We start from the raw sequence: 20,450 nt of genomic DNA, 5'->3' as shown, positions 1-20,450 counted from the left end.
AACACAATGTCAAAAAAAGACCATATTTGTCATATTTATTCTGTCCTCTGGGTTAAAAACAATCCAAAGTGCATTCTTTCTAGAAAAATATAAAGTGAAGAGGTAAAATGAAGAAACAGACCAAATCTAAAGCATGTAAATGACACAAATATTCCCAGAAACATCATCTTTGTCCTTCAGCATCCAAATCAAACCACATTTGTCAGAGCCGTTTTAAGAGTCCGTGGAACCCTCAGAACGCAGCCCGATTAAAGCCTCCTCGTGTCATCACCGAAGGCCCTGAACAGAGCGCCTGAAAGCGAGGAAGAGGCTCCATAAATGTAAACTAGTGGGCTTTTTTACCGAGGGTGGTGGATGTGACCAGACGACACGCAGTGATGGATGAGGGGAAAACACACGGTGGCATGCACGAGTGAACCCTGGGACAGGCAGGAAAAGACCAAACAGTAAATCCTAACACCCACTGTGGCCTGCCCACACACACACACACACACACACACACACACGAACACACACACACAAAGAGGAAAAGGAGGCATTTTAACTGCATGTGTATATAGCAAATTCAAGAGATTTTAGTTCGCAAAATTAAATACTAATGTCTACTTTTCAACACTTGGTTTCTAAAATTAACATTTATTGGCTAAAACCATTAAACATTCTTTTTTTTTTTTTTACATTTTCCCATTTTCCAAAGCAACACAGAACAACGGAGGCGACCGCTACAGCAGCGACACGGCCTCCAAGTTCTCTTTGATTATGGTGTCCATCACCACCTGGAACACCACCTGGATGTTGGAGGTGTCCGTGGCTGTGGTGAAGTGGTGGTAGATGAGTTTACTGGGGGTGGCGTTGAGCGAGACGAAGGTGGAGGCCATGAAGTGGGCCGCGGAGTCCACGTCGCAGTCTGCACCTGGAGAAAGAGGCAGCACTTAGCACCTGCGGCAGCTCTCAGGCCTGAGACGGACGCCTGCTCCGCTTCCAGACCTCCAGTCTGAGAGGTTTTAGCATTTATATTGACATTAGTAGACACAATAGCCGGGCGGGCAGGTGTGCCAGCATGTTGCAGACTTCAGAGAAGTTGTGCATTTGGATTAGTGGCTCTGCTTAGAGGTGGGGGGAAGCAATCCTCAACCAGGAACTCAGCTTTTTAATCACAAATGATATTAAAACTGCTCATGGTGACTGAATAAACATCAGGCCCACCTTTAAACTGTGGCAGGTACAACCGCAGGTGTCGCCCAGAGTGTAAGACCTTGTCCTGAAAGAGGTCTAACTTGTTCATGAATAAAATCTGTAAAAAAAAGCAGAGAAAAGAGCAATCAGATATGGCGATGAAGCGTTCCCTCCACTGGGAGAGGACAAATCAATGAGAGGATCACGACAGAGAAAACAGCTTTATGGTAACTTCTTCCTGCTGTTATAACAAACAAACACCACAAATCAATCAAATCCAAATAATAAAGCCACATTTATTGTCATTTTACGGATACTTGATGGGGAATGTGAAAATCAATAGCCAGCATGGGAAACTAGTGACAAATCAATCAGCTTGGTTCCTCTCATCAGTGTCCAATCGATCACTCACGTGGACACAACTGGCCTGGCTGGTTCTTTAATAAATCTCTGCCTCACAGCCTCATAACTCAACTTTTCAGGGCTCTGTAGGCAACCAATGAAACCTGACGACAGTGTCTCATCCCAGCCTCATCTGATGCAGACGGTGGTGATGTGTTACGCCCATAGGACACATTTGCTTCATTCATTTGATCATCGCATGTACAGATTTGTTTGTTTTCTTATAGAGAAAGCCTGTCAGAACCAGCTCCGACCGGCACCGAGAGTCAAAGGCTCCACCTGACAGCCGCACCGACATGCAACGTCTTTCAAACGGACTTGAAATACAAGTTAAGTGGAATGAATTGAACGAGCCCGTCACACGCTGGCTTTAATGCGATCATTTCCCGGATAGGGAATGGAAAAGCAGGCAGAAGGGAAAATGTCACCACACCCTAATTACAGCCGGCTCTTTAAATGAGGACCGGCAGAAGTCTTGAGACAAAAGAGCCGAGGCCGAGTGTGTGGAAACAGCATTTATCAGACACATCAACGTTAACTTCATCTTCTAGAAGAAGAATGGGAAGCTTCAAAATGATCCTGTTTATGTCCTCTGCTTCAGCCTGGAGATGCACCATTTTCTACTGAGAGAGAGGGATAAAAGTACCTTTGATTCTGCCTAAAAAGTTCCCAAATCGAGCAGTAGCCATCCTTTGTGCACGGGTTTATTATCATGACGGCGGTGGTGATGATAACTATTACTGATATTAGCATTGCCTGTCTTTTTCCTATATTTGCCTGTAACAAAGCGCGCCTCCGTGTTCAGGAGAACTGATCTATATTAAAAAACCAGACCTTCGGGTGACTGACAGCTCAAAGTATCTTCCCTCACTTGCTCAAGACGCCGGTGTGGAAGTGTAGGATGTTAAAACTTTATCCCCAAACTAATGAGACGCGGCTGAAGTTAGTTTAAAGGTGCACACGCAACGGATCGCCTCATCTGCGCAGCACATCGGGACTTCATTTTAAACTGTGCCGTATGAACCCAATGGATCTGATAAATAAAGACATCTACCATTCCTGACGCTAAAACTCGCGTTTGTGCGAGTGCGTCTTCCCTCAGGAGGGAGACGGTGACGGGTGAGCCTCTCACCATCGACGTGCTGCGGAAGAAAACGTTGTTGCAGATGGCAGAGAAGAGATTCATGCTCTCCTGGATACGATTCTGCAGGGACAAGAAGAGAACGCCATCAGGGAGCGGAAGCCTCCATCATCCTGAAGGCTTGTTCCACCGGGACAGACCCTAATCGGATTTAACGAGGGCTCTGCAGACGCCTCGCCGGGCGAAGTCTTTACCATGGAAGGGTCTTCCACCAGGGTCATGTCGTAACCGCTGAGCGACACCACGAACAGCACCGCCCGGACGTCCTCAAAGCAGCCGATCCACTTTCTCCGCTCGGTCCTCTGTCCTCCGACGTCGTACATCCTGCACACAGGCGGGCGGGAGAGAATATGAAATAATTGTTGCGGAGCAGAGGCCCACGCGAAATCCGATTAAATGATTAAAAAAGGCTGAACGCAACAGCAGACGCACAGTCAGTGGGATTTCTGCCCTCTGTTCTCCTCGCCGCCGTGGAAAAACACAGGTGACACACACACCACGGAGGAGACCCCATGGATGATGACATTTACATCAACACGCAACTATAGAGACGTAAAACCTGTCACGGCCGCCTGCTAACAGACTGGACTCAGTCATACGTGGTAAAGTAGCATCTACGTGGATGGAAGGGCCCGAGGCTTCCCAGCAGAACAGTGACCAAAGCTTTTTTCCCATAATGCATCCTGGTACCATGTGTTCCTCTGGTGAGAGGATGTGTTGATGTGATGTGTTGCTTCATGGCAACCGTTGTGTCCACTGTTGGGAGGTTACGCACTCTGTTCTGGCACCTTCCTATCAGCACCAGCAAGAACTTCTTCAGCAGTTTGAGCTAAATTCGATCGTCTGTCGGATCGGACCACCTTCACCATCCTCCCCGCCTCACCCTCAGTTTTGGATAAGGTCAAATCCCACTAAAATATGCTTCACCCCCGCGTACATACGCACAGCAGAATGTTTCTCAGCACAACGGCTCTCCCCCTTTTTCAATTATTCCTTGAGACAATCACAACAAAGCGGCGCAGAGAGCGTAAAGGTCAATGTTCTCCAGAAGGATGAGAGAGAACATTTCAACAAGAATCAGAGTAGGAAAACCCATAAGTTCTTCTGACTTCAGCTATTTTCACAGCCAGATGTGGCACCTTGCGCCTTCCCATTCGAACGTCCACTCACTCATTTCAGTCTTTTATTGAAAGGAGAAATGAACATGTGGCGACAGACGCACAAATGTCACAAGTTGAGCGGAAAAGGAAAGATCTAGCGAGATATATCAGAGCTTGACGCACACACTGAGCCCTTCTATTAACTCCGAACTGATGCGAGCTACTTTACAAAAATCTGAATTCAGAACTGGAGAAAATGGCCAAAAAGACAATGAATGATCTACATATATTATAGATGGAATGAAGCAGAAGCCGGTACAGACGCAGCCCCTGCATGCTAACGGTGGTCATGGGGATCAGGTGTAGCGCGTAGCATTACCATCACACTGAAATGTGGCACAAGGTTGTAATCAAACCAAGATAACGCTGAAGTTGTAGCTCTATAAAGTTGAAAACTCTCTCGAGCCAAATTCATCTTTCCAGCCTCAGCTTAACAATATTCACACACTTCTGCGGTGCGACGATGAGGAGCCGATGCTAATGACACAGGAAAAGGTCCTAATTACCCTCGTGGGTCAAAGGTCAACCAGCATGTCTGTATGCAAACTAGCACACACACACACACACACACACACACACACACACACACACACACACACACACACACACACACACACACACACACACAGGGTGGAATACATGTAAAGAAGCCAGCTGCCAGGACAAAACCTTTATTCCTCAGTGTCTCCGGTTTTACTCACAACAATCATCCCATAATAATACTAGATCAGATGTTATAAAAGGAAAGGGGGAGATATCCAAGAAAACCGATTCAACTCTTAAGTCACACATGTCGAGGGACAGGAGAGGATTCATATGGTTACAGATTTATATTGTCGGCACCCTGCGGCGCTGACGTCAAACGGGAGAAAAATTCCGAGCGGGCTCAATAAACGCAAAGCTTCAAAAATAATAGGAGTGCTGAGCGCAGATGCTCGCGCAGATGAGACACCAAAATCAGGATTCAACCGAAGGAGACACTCTCTGAGACACGGTTCGAAACCGTTTCGGGTCCAATCAGAGCAGCAGTTTTCTGCCAGGCAGAGCTGGAGCTCAATATTGAATTCTGAAGAAGCCCCCCCCCCCCAAAAAAATACTATTGAAATAAATATTTCCAAGCGTAATGGAGGAAGTGACAGTTTCTTCGTTCCCCCCCCCAAAAAAACCCAAGACCCTTTTTGTCTGACTCACATCTGCATCTCTAAATCCCTTTAATGACCTTTCTGTTGTTCAGTTAAAAAATTAATACAATTTATGCTAAGCTCCGATTAGGCGGAACAGCTTGATATCTCCAAAACACACACACACACACACACACACACACACACACACACACACACACACACACACACACACGCTGTATTATTTGGCTTCCCTGGAATCTGGCAGATAAGACGGAAGCTGCTGTGACTTTAGCTGAACGTCTCTCTGGAAGCACAAACACTGCAGAGGAAAGGAAAAATAATAAACTAGATTCTAAACGCCAACAGCAATGAGACTACAAGGAGACCTCAGGGCTTCTATGCAGATCCGCTTACGATCAAAGCGTTTCTGCAGGTGACACCGTCATGGAACAAGTGGAACTTCCACGCTCGAATCAGGACACGCGTGCAAAAAATGCAAAAACACACAAATCAGCGTCACCCAGAGACGCAAACGCTCCAGGCTGCAGGCGTCTGCTTAAAAAAAAAAGCGGCTCACCTTACAACTTTCATATGCTAAACAGAGGTTTGGGAAGAGCTGCGGCAATAAACTTTATATTAGACTTTCAGATGAGGTGTGGAGCTCAGCGGAGACTCCTCAGGTAGACATTCCAGAAAAAAGATGAGGAAATTACTCTTTAATAGATGTTCGGAGTGTTGACAGATGATAAGAGGCGCGCGTTAGCCGCGGAGGCCGATGACTTGCGCATCCAACTCGATAACCTGCCGTCAGGGGAAAACACTGAGGCGGGAAGTGAGAATTGCTCCGATTTGAGTGGCAAAGTCGAGAGCGAGAAGCTCCCAAATAACCGAACGAAGACCCCGAAACGCAAGTTTCGAATAAAGTTCAGTCAAAGCGTGTAAACGGATAATCGAGTCGAAAATGATTCGTCGGCTTTTTCATTTGCCCGGATTTCTTCTCCAAGTTGTGGTTTTCAACGCTATTGATTAAAAATATGATTCCGTTTCAGGAGAAAGGCTCGACGCCTTGAACCGCTGCTGGTTTTCTTCCACCCTAAAACCACGTTTTCACTGGTTTCAGCGTTCCGTTGTGGGATTATTGTGTTTGAATAGGAGTTTTGTGTTTGATGCCGTCATGTTCTCTGGAGCCCAATCGTCAGGGGATCAGACAGAGATGGCGTGGGGGGAATGGTCATGTGACATGGGCTGCCAGGGCCCCCACACTCGCCCTCTGCTCCTCTGCTGATAAGACCGAGCCGCCGCCGCTGTCCGACGTGAGCTTGAGCAACTGTAACCATATCGACTGTATCGAACAAAGTTGCTAATCTCGATCTCGGGTCTATGGCGACGCGGCAGTAGGAGATAAGCGCGCTTGGATGGGAGCTCCAGACCTGAGAGCGGGGGCGGGAGAGCGGGGGGGGGGGGGGGGGGGGGGGGGGGGGGTGGGGGGGGGCTGCCGACCTCCCTGCCGAGTGACCCCGAAGACAGTGTGAAAGCATCTACCTGAAAACAAGGTGCTTGACTTTGAACTGGGTCTCGATCACACCAGTCGTCCTCAGCCGTACTCGAAGGACGTCCATCTCTGTAGGCACATACTCCGGGGAAGTGATGCGGATCATGTTCTCGAAGAAACTGAGGAAGCAAGGAGGGGGGGGGGGGGGGGGTGATGCATTAAGGTGAGAGGTCAAGGAGAAAAACAAGGAAGGAACGATGACGCTGCCAACAAAAGAGAATATCATCAGGTACCAGTTACTGGTGTGTAGATGTATTCACTCTGTGTGTGTGTGTGTGTGTGTGTGTGTGTGTGTGTGTAGAATACAGAGATAAAGACAGGGGGAGAAATGGTTCATTATCATGAATATTCACAGTGTGGTTTACCATAATAACACACCGAGGCTAAGCTTTCAAGCAAAGATTAGCTATTTACACAGTTAGCGTAATCATCTGAGACACACACACACACACACGCACACACACACAATGTTTCCTGCGACAAGAAGTGACTGTGACATTCTCAACTTGTCAACCTGAATCAGCTTCGTTGAGAGCGACACACACACACACACACACACACACACACACCCCGCTGCTTAAAAAACACACTGCGCGGTGCAGATTGCATGCAAGAATCTGAGAATTGTACTGTGTTTGTGAGGACAAAAAAGAGAAGGGGAGGGGATTTTATTTTGCAAAATGACTTGTTGAGCACCATCATGCTGAAGGAAGTTCAGGTCATCAGCAATTAAAGAGCTGTGCTTCAATCAGTGAGACCAACAACAGATCTGTGTTAAGAAATATTTGTCTCTTCAACTGGTAAATAATTATGAACCAGCCAGCACAATGTGTGTGTGTGTGTGTGTGTGTGTGTGTGTAAAAGCCAGGGCAGAGGGTGGTGATGATGATGTATGGTGGCTCTCAGTGGGAACCAAGGGGCCTGTCGGTGTCGATGATCCCGGAGCCGAAGGCTCTCGCTGGGGTAAAGAATGAGAACAGACGGCCACCTGTTGGGATCCGTCTCCGTCTTAAACCAAGATTCCCACAAAAATGTACGAAAACTGTTCAAAATGTAAATGAAAAAAACTTGATTTGCTGTAAACAAAAAATTAAAATTCCAACCCCCCCCACACACACACCTTTTCTACACTTGTTCCTTTGCATCCTTGAACAGACAGACATAAACACATCTGTGTATTTCACGGGTTGTCTAAATCGTTTGGGAGGACAGTTTAACTGGATCCGTTGCTTCATTTCCCACTCATGCACTAATACCCAGCGACAGCGAGCACACGGCCCAGCGTCAACTGGGGAGTCCGGGTAATTAGACCCCTGCGTGGCCTCAACGCAGCGGGAGTGCGAGCGGAATGAGTACTCACTACAGCGCAGAGTCGTTGAGCTCATACTCATATCCCCGAGCCACCGCAGACCTCACCCCCTCGTCGGACCACAGGCAGGAAAAGGCGTGGCTAAGGAAAGGAAGCAGCACCTGATCTTCATCAAAGCACCGCCCACATGAGAGGACAGAATGGGCATGGACCTGCAGGAGGACAAATGGTCAAAGAAGAGCAAAAAAAAACAAACCTAATGTCAAATGAATTACCAAGCCTATTAGAGTTCCTCTTTCAAATGAATTTCAATTTGGAAATACTACTTTGGTCATCGTCTCAGGAAGTGCAGCGTGGGTGGAGGAGCTCTGATTACCCTGATAGACTTCAAATTAAAGGGAAGCTGTCAGCCAAGATGCTCCCATAATGTTTCACTTTAAGATGTCTCATTAAAACAAACTGCCTTCTTCCCACCTCTCGCGTATAGTGTCGCAATGGCGCCCTCTTGTGGCCACACGGCGGCACAATTTTAAGGGCTGGAAAATTTGGAAAACGCCACAGGGCGTCACGTGACGGATGAATCAGGCGACAGGTTACCTTGTTCCTGCTGTTGGCCAGGTTGATCCGGAGCACTCCCATGCCATGCAGGACAAACTTCATGGAGGTCAGCAGGTTATCCAGCACAGCCGGCTGCAAAAGACAAACAGGTTAGCAGCAAAGGCCTGATCTTCAGCCTTATAACAAAAAGGCGGGAAAAAAACGCATAAAGTAAACATAAAGTAAATATCTCCACAGCTGATTAGAGCCTTTTCGTTCATTTTGTTTGATGCACCTAGAAAAGGGATGTTTCTTCATGTATTTTTATTGTTTTGGTGTGCGTGTGTGTGTGTGTGTGCGTCGGGAGGGGGGTCTCCTTGTCAAATCTGCGAGGTAACTGGATGTGAGGAAACCTTACTGTGCTGACAGCTCCAAATGGATTTGTGTCGGACATAAGCTGCTTTGCGTCACCATCTCTGTCAGCGGTAATTGGACGGTGGATCTTCATGAGCCGTAAACTGACCATAAATGTGACCAAAAAAGATGAAATAAAATCCAAGTGACTTGGGTTAATAAAGGACCTATCATGAACACCCCCCCCCCCCCCCCCCAACAAAAAAACCCTCCGTATTTCCATTCAGAAATACAAAACACATATTGAACACACATTGTAACACAACTGTGGTTCCGACTCGGTCCAGCCTGGAATCCCAAACTCCGTCACCAGTTTGCTGTGTTCCCCTCTGTCATCGCTGGGTCTTTAATCCTTGCGTCACCTTCCACCAACTGCCCCCCCCCCCCCCCTTCACTGTTGACAGTAAAGGCAGGAGGCACAGAGGACGCAGGGAGGTCAGGGTGAGACGGTGGCAAAAAAGAAACCGTGGCCACTGACAGTGATGTGTTGACCCTGTGATGGCAGCCTGGATCCACCCCCAGCAACGTCAACAAGCTGGAACATTTGACGTTAAAAGGCACGAGGTTTGTGGAAAAGTCCGACCAACAGCGATCTGTCGCACAGCTGACCCCCGTTTCCTGCTCGCTGATGACATCCTCCCACTGTTGAAATCATTGCTCTGTGTATGTGTGTGTGTGTGTGTGAGTGGAGATATCATTGCAACCTTAATTCCACCCAGATGTTCCTGTTCCTGCTGTCAGCAGCTTCTCCCTGCAGGAGCGTTAATACTTATAAAGCTACTAAAACATGATGAGGAAGTGCGCTGCTGCCCATACAGCTGCCTGATGCTTAATCATTAACCAGGACCACTCAGCTAACAAGGCATAGCTAATCCACGTGTTTGTCTGCAGGGGTCACAAAGCTGCGACTGGTGTAGCCGTTTCAGGTAAAACAGCCTGGCCTCCACACCCCCGTCATTTCCTCAAATAAGTGTCCAATCTCGAGGGTTAGCAATAATAACGTTGTTGTTATTAGACTCTCTGTTCACCAGTCAGGCCCCAGAAAACACAAAAACAAAAAAGGGCCTTGATCCGCCAATAAAGGACAAGCCGAGGCCCCCTCTTATCACAGAGAGAGGCCCTAATGCAGGACAAACCTGACTGCAGGGACCAAAACAACAGAAGCAGAAGAACAAAAGACGTGGTTATCCTGTGTGTCTGCAGGGGATTTTAGCCGGCCTGGATAATCCGCCCCCTTCCAGGCAGGATGGAGACGCTTGCTACCACGTGAGTGACGGGGCGCTTACCGTGGCAGAGATAAAACAACCCAAAACACCAGTGTGATGAGCTCTCCTACGCCCAGTGTGACTGTGGGAATGCGTGTGTGTGCGGAGGAGGGTGTGTCTGTTTGCCTGGGAGGTAGGCTGGGAAGAGAAGCACAGGTTTGTGGTTTCGTGTCAGTTTTCCATGAAAAACATGACGTCATCAGGAGACAAAGGAAAAACCCGACTGGCAGGATGCGACGTTCACCAATAATCACAGTCAAATGAAGAGATTGTTAAAGAAATCCTGAAGAAATTCGCGGCAGTGTCGAGGATCTTTTTTGTTACTTTTTTTATAATAATAGTACCATACTTTATCATCATGTATTTATTATATTAATAAGAGTTGCTGTCAGTGAACGCCAGAACTGGGTTTTTCATGGACAATTGAGTTTTTTGACTTTTTAAACGACTGTTTCTGATCATGATTAAGCAGCTTTGGCGGGAGCAGATAAAGTTGGGAAAGACACCGGAAGGTTCCAAGGAGCCGAGAGGTCACCGGTACGGCATCTGCGGGAACGCACTCAAACATCCCAGCGGGGATCCGGACAAACCGCGGCTTTGTGTCAGATACAAAAACACAACCGGGGCGCCAAAGATCTGACAAATTCTCCGAGTGGCAAACGTGTATCAGACATCCGCTCCTGCAGGCCGCCGCCGTGCTTTGGATCGAGCTGCTTCCCGGTGATGCATCCGCGCAGGTCACAGGGGACAGAGGAGGAGAAGGAAGAGGAATGTTAACACGGGAATGTGTGTGTGCGTGAGTGTGTTTTTGAACCGCTGCCACCCTCCTCACCCCGTCCTAACCCCTAATACACCTGTGGAATTTGGCTTTGCACACAGAGGGAAGAGCCACGGCCAAAGCGCTGCATACCAGCACGGATCTGACCTCCAGAGATCTGCTGCTCGTGCCCATCTTTCTCACGCACACAACTGCCTGCCGTGCGCGTGCGTTACCTTGAAAGTGATGAGCTCCTGTTTGGTGAATCCGTTACTGTGGATGATCTTCATCTGCTTGACCAAAGTACTTTTGCCGCTCTCTGCTGCACCTGGAGGAAGATAAAACCACGGATTAACATGAGATCCGCGATGGTTTAGGTTATCCCCGCAACGGTGGCACGTGCACACGCACGCTCACACCACGCAAACTGGCCTCCAGACTTTCACAGTCTCACCTAGTAGCAGTATTTTAACCACGTTCATCTCCATTTTGGCAAACTCGTACAGGTCTCGGTCGATCTTGGCGCTGCGTATCCTCGCCTTCTTTTCTTCCGTGAGTTCGGTACCGAGGCACAGTCCCATCCTGAGCGCTCATCTCCTCTCTGAATCTTGCTCCAAGAGAGAAAAAAGTAGTAATAACACAGGCGGTCCGGACGGGGATCAGCCCGAGCCTGCTACTGCGCGCCGCATACCGCCAACTCTCCTGCAGCGCCGCAAATTGCAGGGTGAGTTTGCATGAAGTTCAGCGGGAACGAGGGAGATTCGGATCATCAACCAAAAGTCTTTCAGAGTCGTTGGCGATGTTTAGAAAACCTCTGGAATCCAGCCGACTCGACGCATCGCAAGTCGTAAAAACTGGCATCCGACCACCGTGCGCACGGTTCGAACCCTCTTCGAGCGCCTTGGCAAAGACCCCAGTTAATTAAAAAAAAGAAAAAAGAAAATACTGCCTCCTCCCACACACTCAAATTCCCAGTGGGGAGAGTTTTGGACTTCCCAGGGAAGTGACGTGCGGGAGAAAAGAGACCAGCGTGCGTAATTTTACGCGTTTTACCCGACTGCGCACTGGAACAAACAACTATCACTGAAGTGTCAAAGAGTAATGACGCTTTTCTCTCGTCCGTGTTATCCAGTGAAAAGATTAAAGCATAACGGAAGTAGCTTCTGCAGATTTTTGCACGCCCCGTTGGGCGCGGATTTGTTTTCGGGAACGCGATGTGCTGAAAACCGGGACAATCACGAGGACAAAAGTTTGAACAGATGGTTACAAAGTGGAGATTAGGAGCAAACATCCCCGAAAAGGTTTAACGCGTGTGTTTGTGATACGACAGATTTTAACGAGTGTTTCGTCTGGGACGCGCAACATGGAAACACCTTCTCATGTTTGTTCGTTTAGGAATATTCGAAGCTCATGAGTGTGGTAACCGTGAGGATCTGGGGGGGGGGGGGGTCTTCTGAAGGGCCGCGTCCTCATTTCGTTGCGTCAACGAACCGTGAAAAAATGCCGACGCAGCAGAAACCTGACACAGATTCACCATTTGACCAAGTGCATTTATTACAGACACACCGTCGTACAGAGGTTACAAAGCTGTGACAATTCCCTGCATCTAATATTAAAGATAGAAACTCTCACGCACGCACTCAAACAGCAAAAGTGACAGTAACTGTTGCCTGATAGTCCGGTTAAAAACATTCTTAGGGTGCATTTCCTTGGATTGGAAATTAAATTCCGCTTTAGTTTCACATTAGCTTCTTTCATTCAATTCAAAGCCCTTTTGAGGAGGCCGTGCAGTTTCTACAGTGCAATTAATCACGTTCTGAGCTCTCACACCGCGTTAACGTCCAGTTACACACATTACAAGTTCAAACATTATTTCACAGTTCATTCAGAAAAGACATTTTTTGCATACTAGAAAATAAATTCAGCTTTTTATGTGTATTAAAAACAACCCAGCCGAGCGATGACACTGATTATTAAAAACATACTTACAAATCTGACAAGCTAAACCGTCCACAACGGTGGATTGCAGCCCGCGTTCATGAGCTGTATACCTGCAGACGAACAGTCGGATTTCCAGGGCAAATACGACTTAAAGCTGCTCTGTGGAGGGCTTTAAAAAGGCTAAAATATGCTTTTTTTTTAGTGTGTATTGTAATAGCAGCAACTCTCCTTCCTCTGTTGGTTCTGACCCGAGTCAATGAGGCAGAACAGCGTCCGCAGGCTGGTTATTGGGCACTCTGGGATGCATCTTCAGGCAGGTCCTGCTGCTCTCTCTTCTTCATTGCCTCGATCACCGCCCTCTCCTTGGCTTCTTTATTTTGGTTCCTGGCCTCAAACTGCAGTCTGGAAACACACAGGAGGGTTTTTTTAAAAATAAAATGCACAAAATGAATAAAAATGATGATAAAATAAGCTTCAAGTCTTAGACCTGTTTGCGATGATTCGCTGGACGATGTCATCAGTAGTGAGACTGTTCCCGCTATCGATGGTCCTGAATATCCCCCTCAGCCTCGGCTCCTGGAGGGGGGGGGGGGGGGGGGCATGGAGCACAGACGGGCTTCATCAAGACACTCGAACTCAAAACTGAGCCAGAACTTTGTGAGGTTCGGGCTTTTCTCTCACGTATATTGTATTTCCTTATCAACTAATGAAAAGAATCGTGCTTTTATTTTGAAAGGTGCGCCAACGTGCGACTCACAGAATAAGGATCGACTCCGTCCTTGTCCGGGAACACTTCCGTCTTGCCATGACACACCAGGTCCACCTGCAGAGACGAGAGGGACGTTACATGCTCCTTCTGATCCGCTTGTCTCTACCATGTGTGTGTAATGAAAGAGATTTTTAGATTTAAAAATAGAAAAAGGGGCCTCTCACCTTAAAATGATCCAGCAGGTCTTTGCCGACTGCGTACGGCGCACCGATCACCACCTCTGAGACGTACTGGGGAGAGAAAAAGACTGGTTCTCAACAACCATGACTGAGCGGACGAGGAACAAATGGTGGACGCGTTTGTTTTCTGCTGCATCCACAGGCGCCGGGACCTCGCTGCAGTTGCGCAACTGTTTGTTTTCACGGGTCGATTTCATCCGGATAAAGTCTCCGGTTGTGTTTGAGCTCACCCGACAGGCCAAGACACTCAGCGTCCTCTCGTGGATGTTCATGATGGGATAGTTCTTCCCCTTGTACCGATTCACTTCCTGGAGGGAGGAAACAGATGGTTTCCAGGTGAAGTCAACAGTATGTGTGGCATAAATATGTGTTAAATATGTGTGTCAGACACACGATACCTGGTCAAAGTGCAGACCTACGATGACGTAGGGCCTCTCCGCCTGCTTATACACCATTTCCAGGAAGTCAACATGGCCGATGTCTGCGGGGGATTCGCGGTCAAGGCGAAAAACGAAACCTAAAACCACATTGAACAACTGAGCTCCTTCCTCATATTTGGATACGGAAGAGGTCAAACGCTCCAGCCACATAGATGATGGTGTCCCCAGGCTGCGGCTCCGCCCCCGAAGCAAACTGGATGATCTTCTGGGATGTCTGGAGGAACTGAGACACCCCCGTCCACGGACTGTGCGTCCCAGGACCCTTGAATGCGGAAAAGGACGCCATCGTGAAGTCAAATCCCACAGCGGAAGTAGGGCAACTATTCTATTCTAATTATAATAAAGTGCTTTACTTACTTTCCCGAAGTCGTCTGTGTGCTGCTGGTAATTCGAGTTGTCCTGCAGGAGAGGATGGGACACGTAAACCCACGTGACGCGTTGGTGTCCGGGGCGAATGAGACACAACTCACCAAGTTGCTGTGATGCGCCTTGGTCATGAGAAGCATCCGTCCCACCAGGTCCGTGGTAGAGACGCCCTGCGTGCGCTTGCATTCGCGGTAACGGCCTTCGCGCTTCACCTCTTCGTAAGTGTCTTTCCCGTCTACCGTCAGGGTGATGTCATCTGGACACAGACAACAGCCCGCCATTACCTCCATACAAGCTGGGACGTCGTGGGCAGAAGTGACACAGGACTCAGTGGGGATTAAACCAGCAGCCTCGTGGCAGCTCACCTCCATGCACACAGAAGTCACAGTTGTACTTGTCCAGGGTCTCCAGGGTGGTGACGTAAGGCGCTCCTTCCACTATCTCGTCCACCCACTTGATGGCACGCACCATTTTGTAACGCTCTTCCTGAGTGAAGACCGGCGGTCCTTTATGTTTGGAAATCTCAGCTGTAAGAGGAGAGCATTATTTCTTATTATCAACAGTAGCGATGGTACCGAAGCTCTTCTGATTAGACGCAAGCCAATTTGAAGGGTTGCTGATGTACTTGTGGAGACAAGTCTTGTTAAATGAGACAATTTCAAATGGCCCCATTGTAAAAAATATCATATTGCAGACCATAAGGAGGCAGAGGCTCATAAATGTGACATGAATGAGGTAATAGATTAAGACCGTCTGTATGGACTCCAACTATGAGGTGGTCTCCCATGGCTTTGGCCTGCCGCAGCTGGTTGGAGTGGCCGTAGTGCACCATGTCGTAACTGCAAGACAGCGACAAATAAGCATCATGGTCCCAGCAATAAAAGCACATTCAGTCCAAGTTAATATTTATCCTACCCAGAACGGGGCAAGCCCAGCTATCCAGCCAACGTCATACGACGTTTACATTACATCAAACTGATTTAAACTACTGAGTTTGAACCGAGACCATGTCAAAGGAGCAATCCGTGACTCCTCAGTGTCTAGCTGACGCTAATTGATGACATTTGCAGAGACAAGAAGGACATTTCATAGAGACAGGGCATCAATGATTGACTTGCTTTAGGGATTTGAGCTCAGAGGTTGGTTCATGCTCTTCTGGGTTTTTAGAACCTTACAGCATGCAGTTCCTCCGACTCGGGGTCATGCATAAACACGTTCCACAGTGTGACTTCAGGGCCTCGATCCTCATGCAACAGATGCTGCAACATCTTGAAGACCGCTGCAGAACACTACTCCCTAATGGGCATGTCTTGGCTGTCTCCATGAAGAACGAACGCATCATAAACATAAACCTGCTGCATTTAAATGCTTGGGTCACGGATCACTAAATAAGCAACTAAATTCAGCTAAAACTGGAAAGTTTTGCGACTTAAGTACTAGTGTAAACAGCTAAGAGACTAGCATGCTATCCTCTTAGCGGCTAATGACATTACTGAGTGCGTTTAGGATCCAAAAGGCTTTATTTAAGGGTTGCATGAAAGCGGGTAAGACACTCACCAGCCATCGCACCATAAACGGACGATCCGCTTCCTTTTCTCCGGGTTACACCCTGAAGCAGCCGGCTTTCCACTTCCACCGGCTTCATCACGCTGCTCGGAAAAATGGCCGTTTTTGATCATTATTGGGGGGGAGATCTAAACTCAGCGGTTCAAATAAGCGGCGCGTCGATTAAACGGGCTTTAATCCAACCTGGATGAAAGGTTATTTAAAAGAGTGTGAGACGTCTTCGGTCTTTCGAGGGTTGCGGGATCAGCCAGTGACATCGGGCCACGCCCCCGACGTGACGTCACATCTTGCGAGTTCCAGCTTGCGTAATCGGCGGCGGTCACGTGGTGTTCACGTGACCACTCCAAGGTCGGAATTCTGCGCTCACAGAATTCCGCCTGGCACCGATTTAAAAACGTTTCCAAACATCTGAGATTTATTTTTTAACATATGTTAAATATATCCTTACACAGAGACACTGCTTAAGTAAACGGCGGGGGAGGGGGCAGCTATAATGTGAAACTTTTATTTAGCAAAAATGTTATAAAAACCAAACACTTGACCACACTGGAACTTTAGGAATGCTACCAATTAATAGAAAGGCTCATTTGGTCCATTGACCGTCCTGAATCTATATGGTACGTTGCAAAAACATTGACACTGGATATTCCTGAGACAGTTTTAGAAACGAATTCTCCCCACTCACTACCTTGCAGACACAGTAGGTGCTTTAGCAGAGTCTGCGTAAGGAAAACCGAGGTCACAATGTAAACACGATGCCCAAACTGCAGTAAACCAAACCGAGGAGCAGCGAACCTGAGAGAGGCCCCTGTACGACTTCTGGAAATAACTTACACACGTGGAATAAGCCGTCAAATACAAGATAGAAAAAAAACACTGAAACCGTACGCGGTAAAACCTACATTTTCCGTGTCTGAAAAAGAACTAATGGTAAGCAACCTGTTGGGACTTTTTGGCTGAGAGAGCACCAAGCTGAAAGGGTGGCATCTGCCCCCATCAGATATGGACTCAGACATACTGGATGTGCACCCAGTTGAAAAACACATGTCCATAGTAGTGGTCTCTGTAACCCACCCGTATGGCTCTATTATTATATCTATTATTATATCTTACAACAGCTGGAGAAGCATGCTGTCTATTCCTTTCCTGGTTGAAATCTTTCCTTCCTGCACTCTGGAAATATAACAACACTGTTTTCACTTATCCCCCGCCCCCAAATCTGTTTGACTATGCATCGGTTTGACGAGTCGCTTCCGTTCATCTCGGTTATTATGGATCAATAGATGAGGGTGGTACATTTAAGTTAACTGGACCCCAGCGTTTCTGTGCATCCTTTTAAGTCTGGAATGTTTAGTGGCATTTAAAATGACAGAAGCGAATCCTCGTCTCCCCGATCCACTGTGCCGTATGAACATCCACGGAAATCAAACAATTTAAAAGAGTTTAAATCACAACCCCAAACCCAGATTGAGGTTGTCAACAACTGCATCAAGGAACTGGTCCTAACAGGCTACTGGAAGACAAGAAGTAACCACTGTATTGGAGTGTTTGTGACAGTCTGTTGCAGGATGGGCTGAGCACTGTTAAAAGACTGCTGAAAAAGGCAGAACCACATTAGCTTTCCCATGTTCTTGTTGCCAAATACTGAATTATACACGTCCGTGGTCCTGCAAACAGCCGATCATCGCGCACACCTTTTTTTTTTTTTACACATTTAGCTGCAGAGTAGCACCGTCAAAATGAAAGTCCAGTTATTCAGCTTCACGGGAGCGCAACGTGACCACGAGCCGGCTACGATGCTTTTTTCTTCTTCCTGCCTTTGCCATAGCCTCGCCCAAACCAGCCGCCGTGCACGATTGGCGACTGCTGCCCGGAAACAGACGAGCAGTCCTGCTGATGGAGAGGCGCGATGACCTCACGGGTGCTGCTGTCCTCCTCCTCTGGCTGCAGGGGTGTGGCGAGACTGAAGATGGGGTCCTTTGCTCTGAGGAAACAGAGTAAGAAACTCCGAGTCTGATTTCACACCAACGACTGCAGCTTTAATCTTTCGGCCGCCCGAATGCATCGTTCAAGCAGCTCCGTCTGTCACCTGTCGTATGCAGGAATCTGAAGGTTCAGCTCCTCCATGAGAAGGCTCATGACGTCATCACACCTGCCGTGGATCTTCAGTACGGCCAGATCATCTTTTGGCGTCCACTAAAATAAAAGGGAAACATATAAATGAGCACTTAGTGATGAGCAACTTATTCACCTTCAATATTAACAAAACCTGTACCTGCAGGTTGACGATGTACAGTTTGGGTCTTTTGCTTGCTGGTCTGTTCATGGACCACAGACAAGCGTACTTCCTTAGCACCTGTATCAGCAATGAGGAGTGAAGTCGAGGTATGAAATATAAATATGACACCAGTTTGCACAAATACAAAATGCTCAATGTTGAAACTGGGAAGTGACCAGAATGAGACCTTTAGACTGGAGCCCAGGCAGAGGATAACATCTGCCATTCCAGCAGCCTCAGCAGCTCCCTTCCAGTTGAGAGGTTTTTCCAGGGTCCCACGCTCCCCAAAGTGCACTATGGTGTCCCTGAGTTCGCCGCCACAGATGCTGCACGTGCGCCCTGTCCCGTGGCGGTGCAGTGACGTTCGCTCCGTCACGTCAAACAGCCGCACGTATTCTCTGATAGGAGCACAGGAGGTACACACCTGCCGCAACAGAGAGACGACTGTCGCTTTATTGTCCCCTTTGTTGCATGCGTGACCATAGTTATCGTTAAACACATTTGTTTATACATGATTTACTGTCTCCAGCTGATATTTAGTGATGCTTCTTACCTCTATAAACATGTTTCCATGGAGCTCAGATAGCGCTTGTCTGGGTAGACCACTACGTAAATGGAGTCCATCGCAGTTTTGTGAAACAACATGCTTCACCTGTGTAGATAAGTTAGTGTAAGTAACAGAAGCAGGTCCAAGAGTCATCCATCTCCCTTCAACATACCAGCTTTTCTTTGTGCAGCATTCTGATGCACATGTGCGTGAGCGTGGGCTCGGCTTTACTCAGATCAGATGAACTGTTTGGGAAGAGCAAAGGAGAGGATTTCAGCCGTGTTCAGGCTTCACCGGGGTGAAAGTTCAATGCAAGCCTCACCAGACTCTTCGTCCCTTTTGTAACTGCGTCCACACGCCGTTAGGGCCCCTGTAGTCTGGGATGGAGGCGGCCTGAAATAAAAAGCATCATCAGGCAAGCGCCAAAGAAAAAGTAAGGCAAGCGAGAAAGCAGAGTCGGATTTACCGTACTGATACCCGCTCCAGTGTAAACCACCAGATGACTGGCCTGTTTGACCGCCACGGCCAGTTCCCTCACTTTACTTTTCAATTCCTCAGCATCGTCAAACACCTGCAAAGATGAAAATAATTAACATTATACATGCATAGTGTGAGCAATATTTTTTTTAAAACAAAACTGTACCGAAATGTTTAGGTAAATATTTTACATATTTTTGTTTAACTCTGTGATTCTTCTGGAAACCACTAGAGGGAGTCCGAGTACCACACTGAGAGAAACTGATTCCATCAGTGCATCTAAAATTCATTGATATGTTCAGATCAGTGCAGTTAGGACTAAAATGGTCCGATGTGCTAAGTGACAAAGTAGACAACAGGAAAATGCCTCTAAAGTCATTGAGATTGCCTTTAAAATGACCAATAACAACTGTCTCCATTTCTACCGTGTAAGAAAGTCCTTTGTGCAAATATCCTACGTTAAAAAGCACAGAAACTGCACAATGTTGCGACCTTCCCCCTAAAAACCAAGCGAATTCTCTCAGGACAGCTAAATCTTAACCAGCTCCATTAAAGAGCCGATGTCTCACCTCCTCCTGCTTCCTCTTGAGTTCATCTGTCCGAATTTGTCTTTTACAGAGTTCATCTACAGTTTCTCTGTGTAGCAACAGGACAGCCGCCTCCGCCTCCGTCCGTTCGGTCTCCGGTTTCTTCAGAGCCGATCTAACCTTCGTGATCAAGAGAGGAACATTAATAAAACCCACGGGGAAGAGCAGGCATCTGCCTCTCCAACCAGCTAGCCTGTTAGCTGCCAAACCTGGCTCCAAATGTGACACTTCCAGCCTTACCAGTCGCACTATATTCCTGTCGCTTTCTCGTTGGAGTATTTTAGCTTTTTGTAGAGCTTTTCTTTCCGCCCGCAAAGAAACGCGGGACAAATCGTCCGCCATTCTGTATTAAATCAGCCGAAAACTGGCTATTTGTCCAAAAGACACCAGTGTTCACAACAGCAGCATCAGCCGGAGCGGAAGTTGACAACTTGGACCAACCGCCGTTGGCGCCCCCTGCTGC

The 20,450-nt window shown here is 47.7% G+C and overlaps 3 protein-coding genes across 4 annotated transcripts; all 3 read right to left on the bottom strand.

The window, feature by feature from the left end:
• Positions 1–617: 617 nt before the first annotated feature.
• Positions 618–11,868, bottom strand: gnav1 (guanine nucleotide binding protein (G protein) alpha v1). 2 transcript variants are annotated; one of them, XM_011612466.2, is made up of 10 exons: positions 11,529–11,868; positions 11,292–11,444; positions 11,074–11,165; positions 8,462–8,554; positions 7,916–8,076; positions 6,546–6,674; positions 2,914–3,043; positions 2,711–2,782; positions 1,207–1,294; positions 618–913 (listed from the first exon to the last, which is right to left on the bottom strand). In XM_011612466.2, the coding sequence occupies exons 2-10, from the start codon at positions 11,416–11,418 to the stop codon at positions 723–725; spliced, it is 1,083 nt and encodes a 360-aa protein (XP_011610768.1). In that variant the 5' UTR covers positions 11,419–11,444; positions 11,529–11,868; the 3' UTR covers positions 618–722. The 2 variants fall into 2 exon arrangements, with proteins under 2 accessions (XP_011610768.1, XP_003972082.1); XM_003972033.3 differs by having other exon boundaries at positions 11,292–11,865.
• A 501-nt stretch (positions 11,869–12,369) lies between these two features.
• On the bottom strand, positions 12,370–16,379 carry pcyt2 (phosphate cytidylyltransferase 2, ethanolamine). The gene is made up of 12 exons (XM_003972034.3): positions 16,090–16,379; positions 15,283–15,371; positions 14,898–15,059; positions 14,637–14,788; positions 14,524–14,565; positions 14,290–14,428; positions 14,125–14,207; positions 13,957–14,034; positions 13,712–13,777; positions 13,536–13,601; positions 13,266–13,354; positions 12,370–13,180 (listed from the first exon to the last, which is right to left on the bottom strand). Exons 1-12 carry the CDS (start codon positions 16,209–16,211, stop codon positions 13,063–13,065), a joined length of 1,206 nt encoding a protein of 401 aa, XP_003972083.1. The 5' UTR covers positions 16,212–16,379; the 3' UTR covers positions 12,370–13,062.
• A 123-nt stretch (positions 16,380–16,502) lies between these two features.
• sirt7 (sirtuin 7) lies at positions 16,503–20,444 on the bottom strand. The gene is made up of 10 exons (XM_003972065.3): positions 20,228–20,444; positions 19,970–20,107; positions 19,390–19,494; positions 19,246–19,316; positions 19,096–19,168; positions 18,930–19,028; positions 18,564–18,800; positions 18,374–18,454; positions 18,188–18,294; positions 16,503–18,082 (listed from the first exon to the last, which is right to left on the bottom strand). The coding sequence occupies exons 1-10, from the start codon at positions 20,327–20,329 to the stop codon at positions 17,890–17,892; spliced, it is 1,206 nt and encodes a 401-aa protein (XP_003972114.2). The 5' UTR covers positions 20,330–20,444; the 3' UTR covers positions 16,503–17,889.
• Positions 20,445–20,450: the final 6 nt, after the last annotated feature.

Source organism: Takifugu rubripes, chromosome 17, assembly GCF_901000725.2.
Source record: "Takifugu rubripes chromosome 17, fTakRub1.2, whole genome shotgun sequence".
NCBI classification, from domain to species: Eukaryota; Metazoa; Chordata; class Actinopteri; order Tetraodontiformes; family Tetraodontidae; genus Takifugu; species Takifugu rubripes.
Note: the sequence above shows the minus strand (reverse complement) of the source record. Positions and strands in the feature narration are given on the sequence as shown.

Coding starts and splice junctions, on each gene's coding strand:
- gnav1 (XM_011612466.2), bottom strand. CDS start 11,418: ATGGGACTGTGCCTCGGTACCGAACTCACGGAAGAAAAGAAGGCGAGG. Junction 2,783..2,913: donor TGGTGGAAGACCCTTCCATG/GTAAAGACTTCG, acceptor TTGTCCCTGCAG/AATCGTATCCAGGAGAGCAT. Junction 914..1,206: donor GTACCTGCCACAGTTTAAAG/GTGGGCCTGATG, acceptor CTCTTTCTCCAG/GTGCAGACTGCGACGTGGAC.
- pcyt2 (XM_003972034.3), bottom strand. CDS start 16,211: ATGATCAAAAACGGCCATTTTTCCGAGCAGCGTGATGAAGCCGGTGGA. Junction 15,372..16,089: donor CGTTTATGGTGCGATGGCTG/GTGAGTGTCTTA, acceptor GCTGTCTTGCAG/TTACGACATGGTGCACTACG. Junction 13,181..13,265: donor CAGCGAATCATCGCAAACAG/GTCTAAGACTTG, acceptor GTGTGTTTCCAG/ACTGCAGTTTGAGGCCAGGA.
- sirt7 (XM_003972065.3), bottom strand. CDS start 20,329: ATGGCGGACGATTTGTCCCGCGTTTCTTTGCGGGCGGAAAGAAAAGCT. Junction 19,169..19,245: donor CAAAAGGGACGAAGAGTCTG/GTGAGGCTTGCA, acceptor CTTCCCAAACAG/TTCATCTGATCTGAGTAAAG. Junction 18,801..18,929: donor ATGGAAACATGTTTATAGAG/GTAAGAAGCATC, acceptor CTGTTGCGGCAG/GTGTGTACCTCCTGTGCTCC.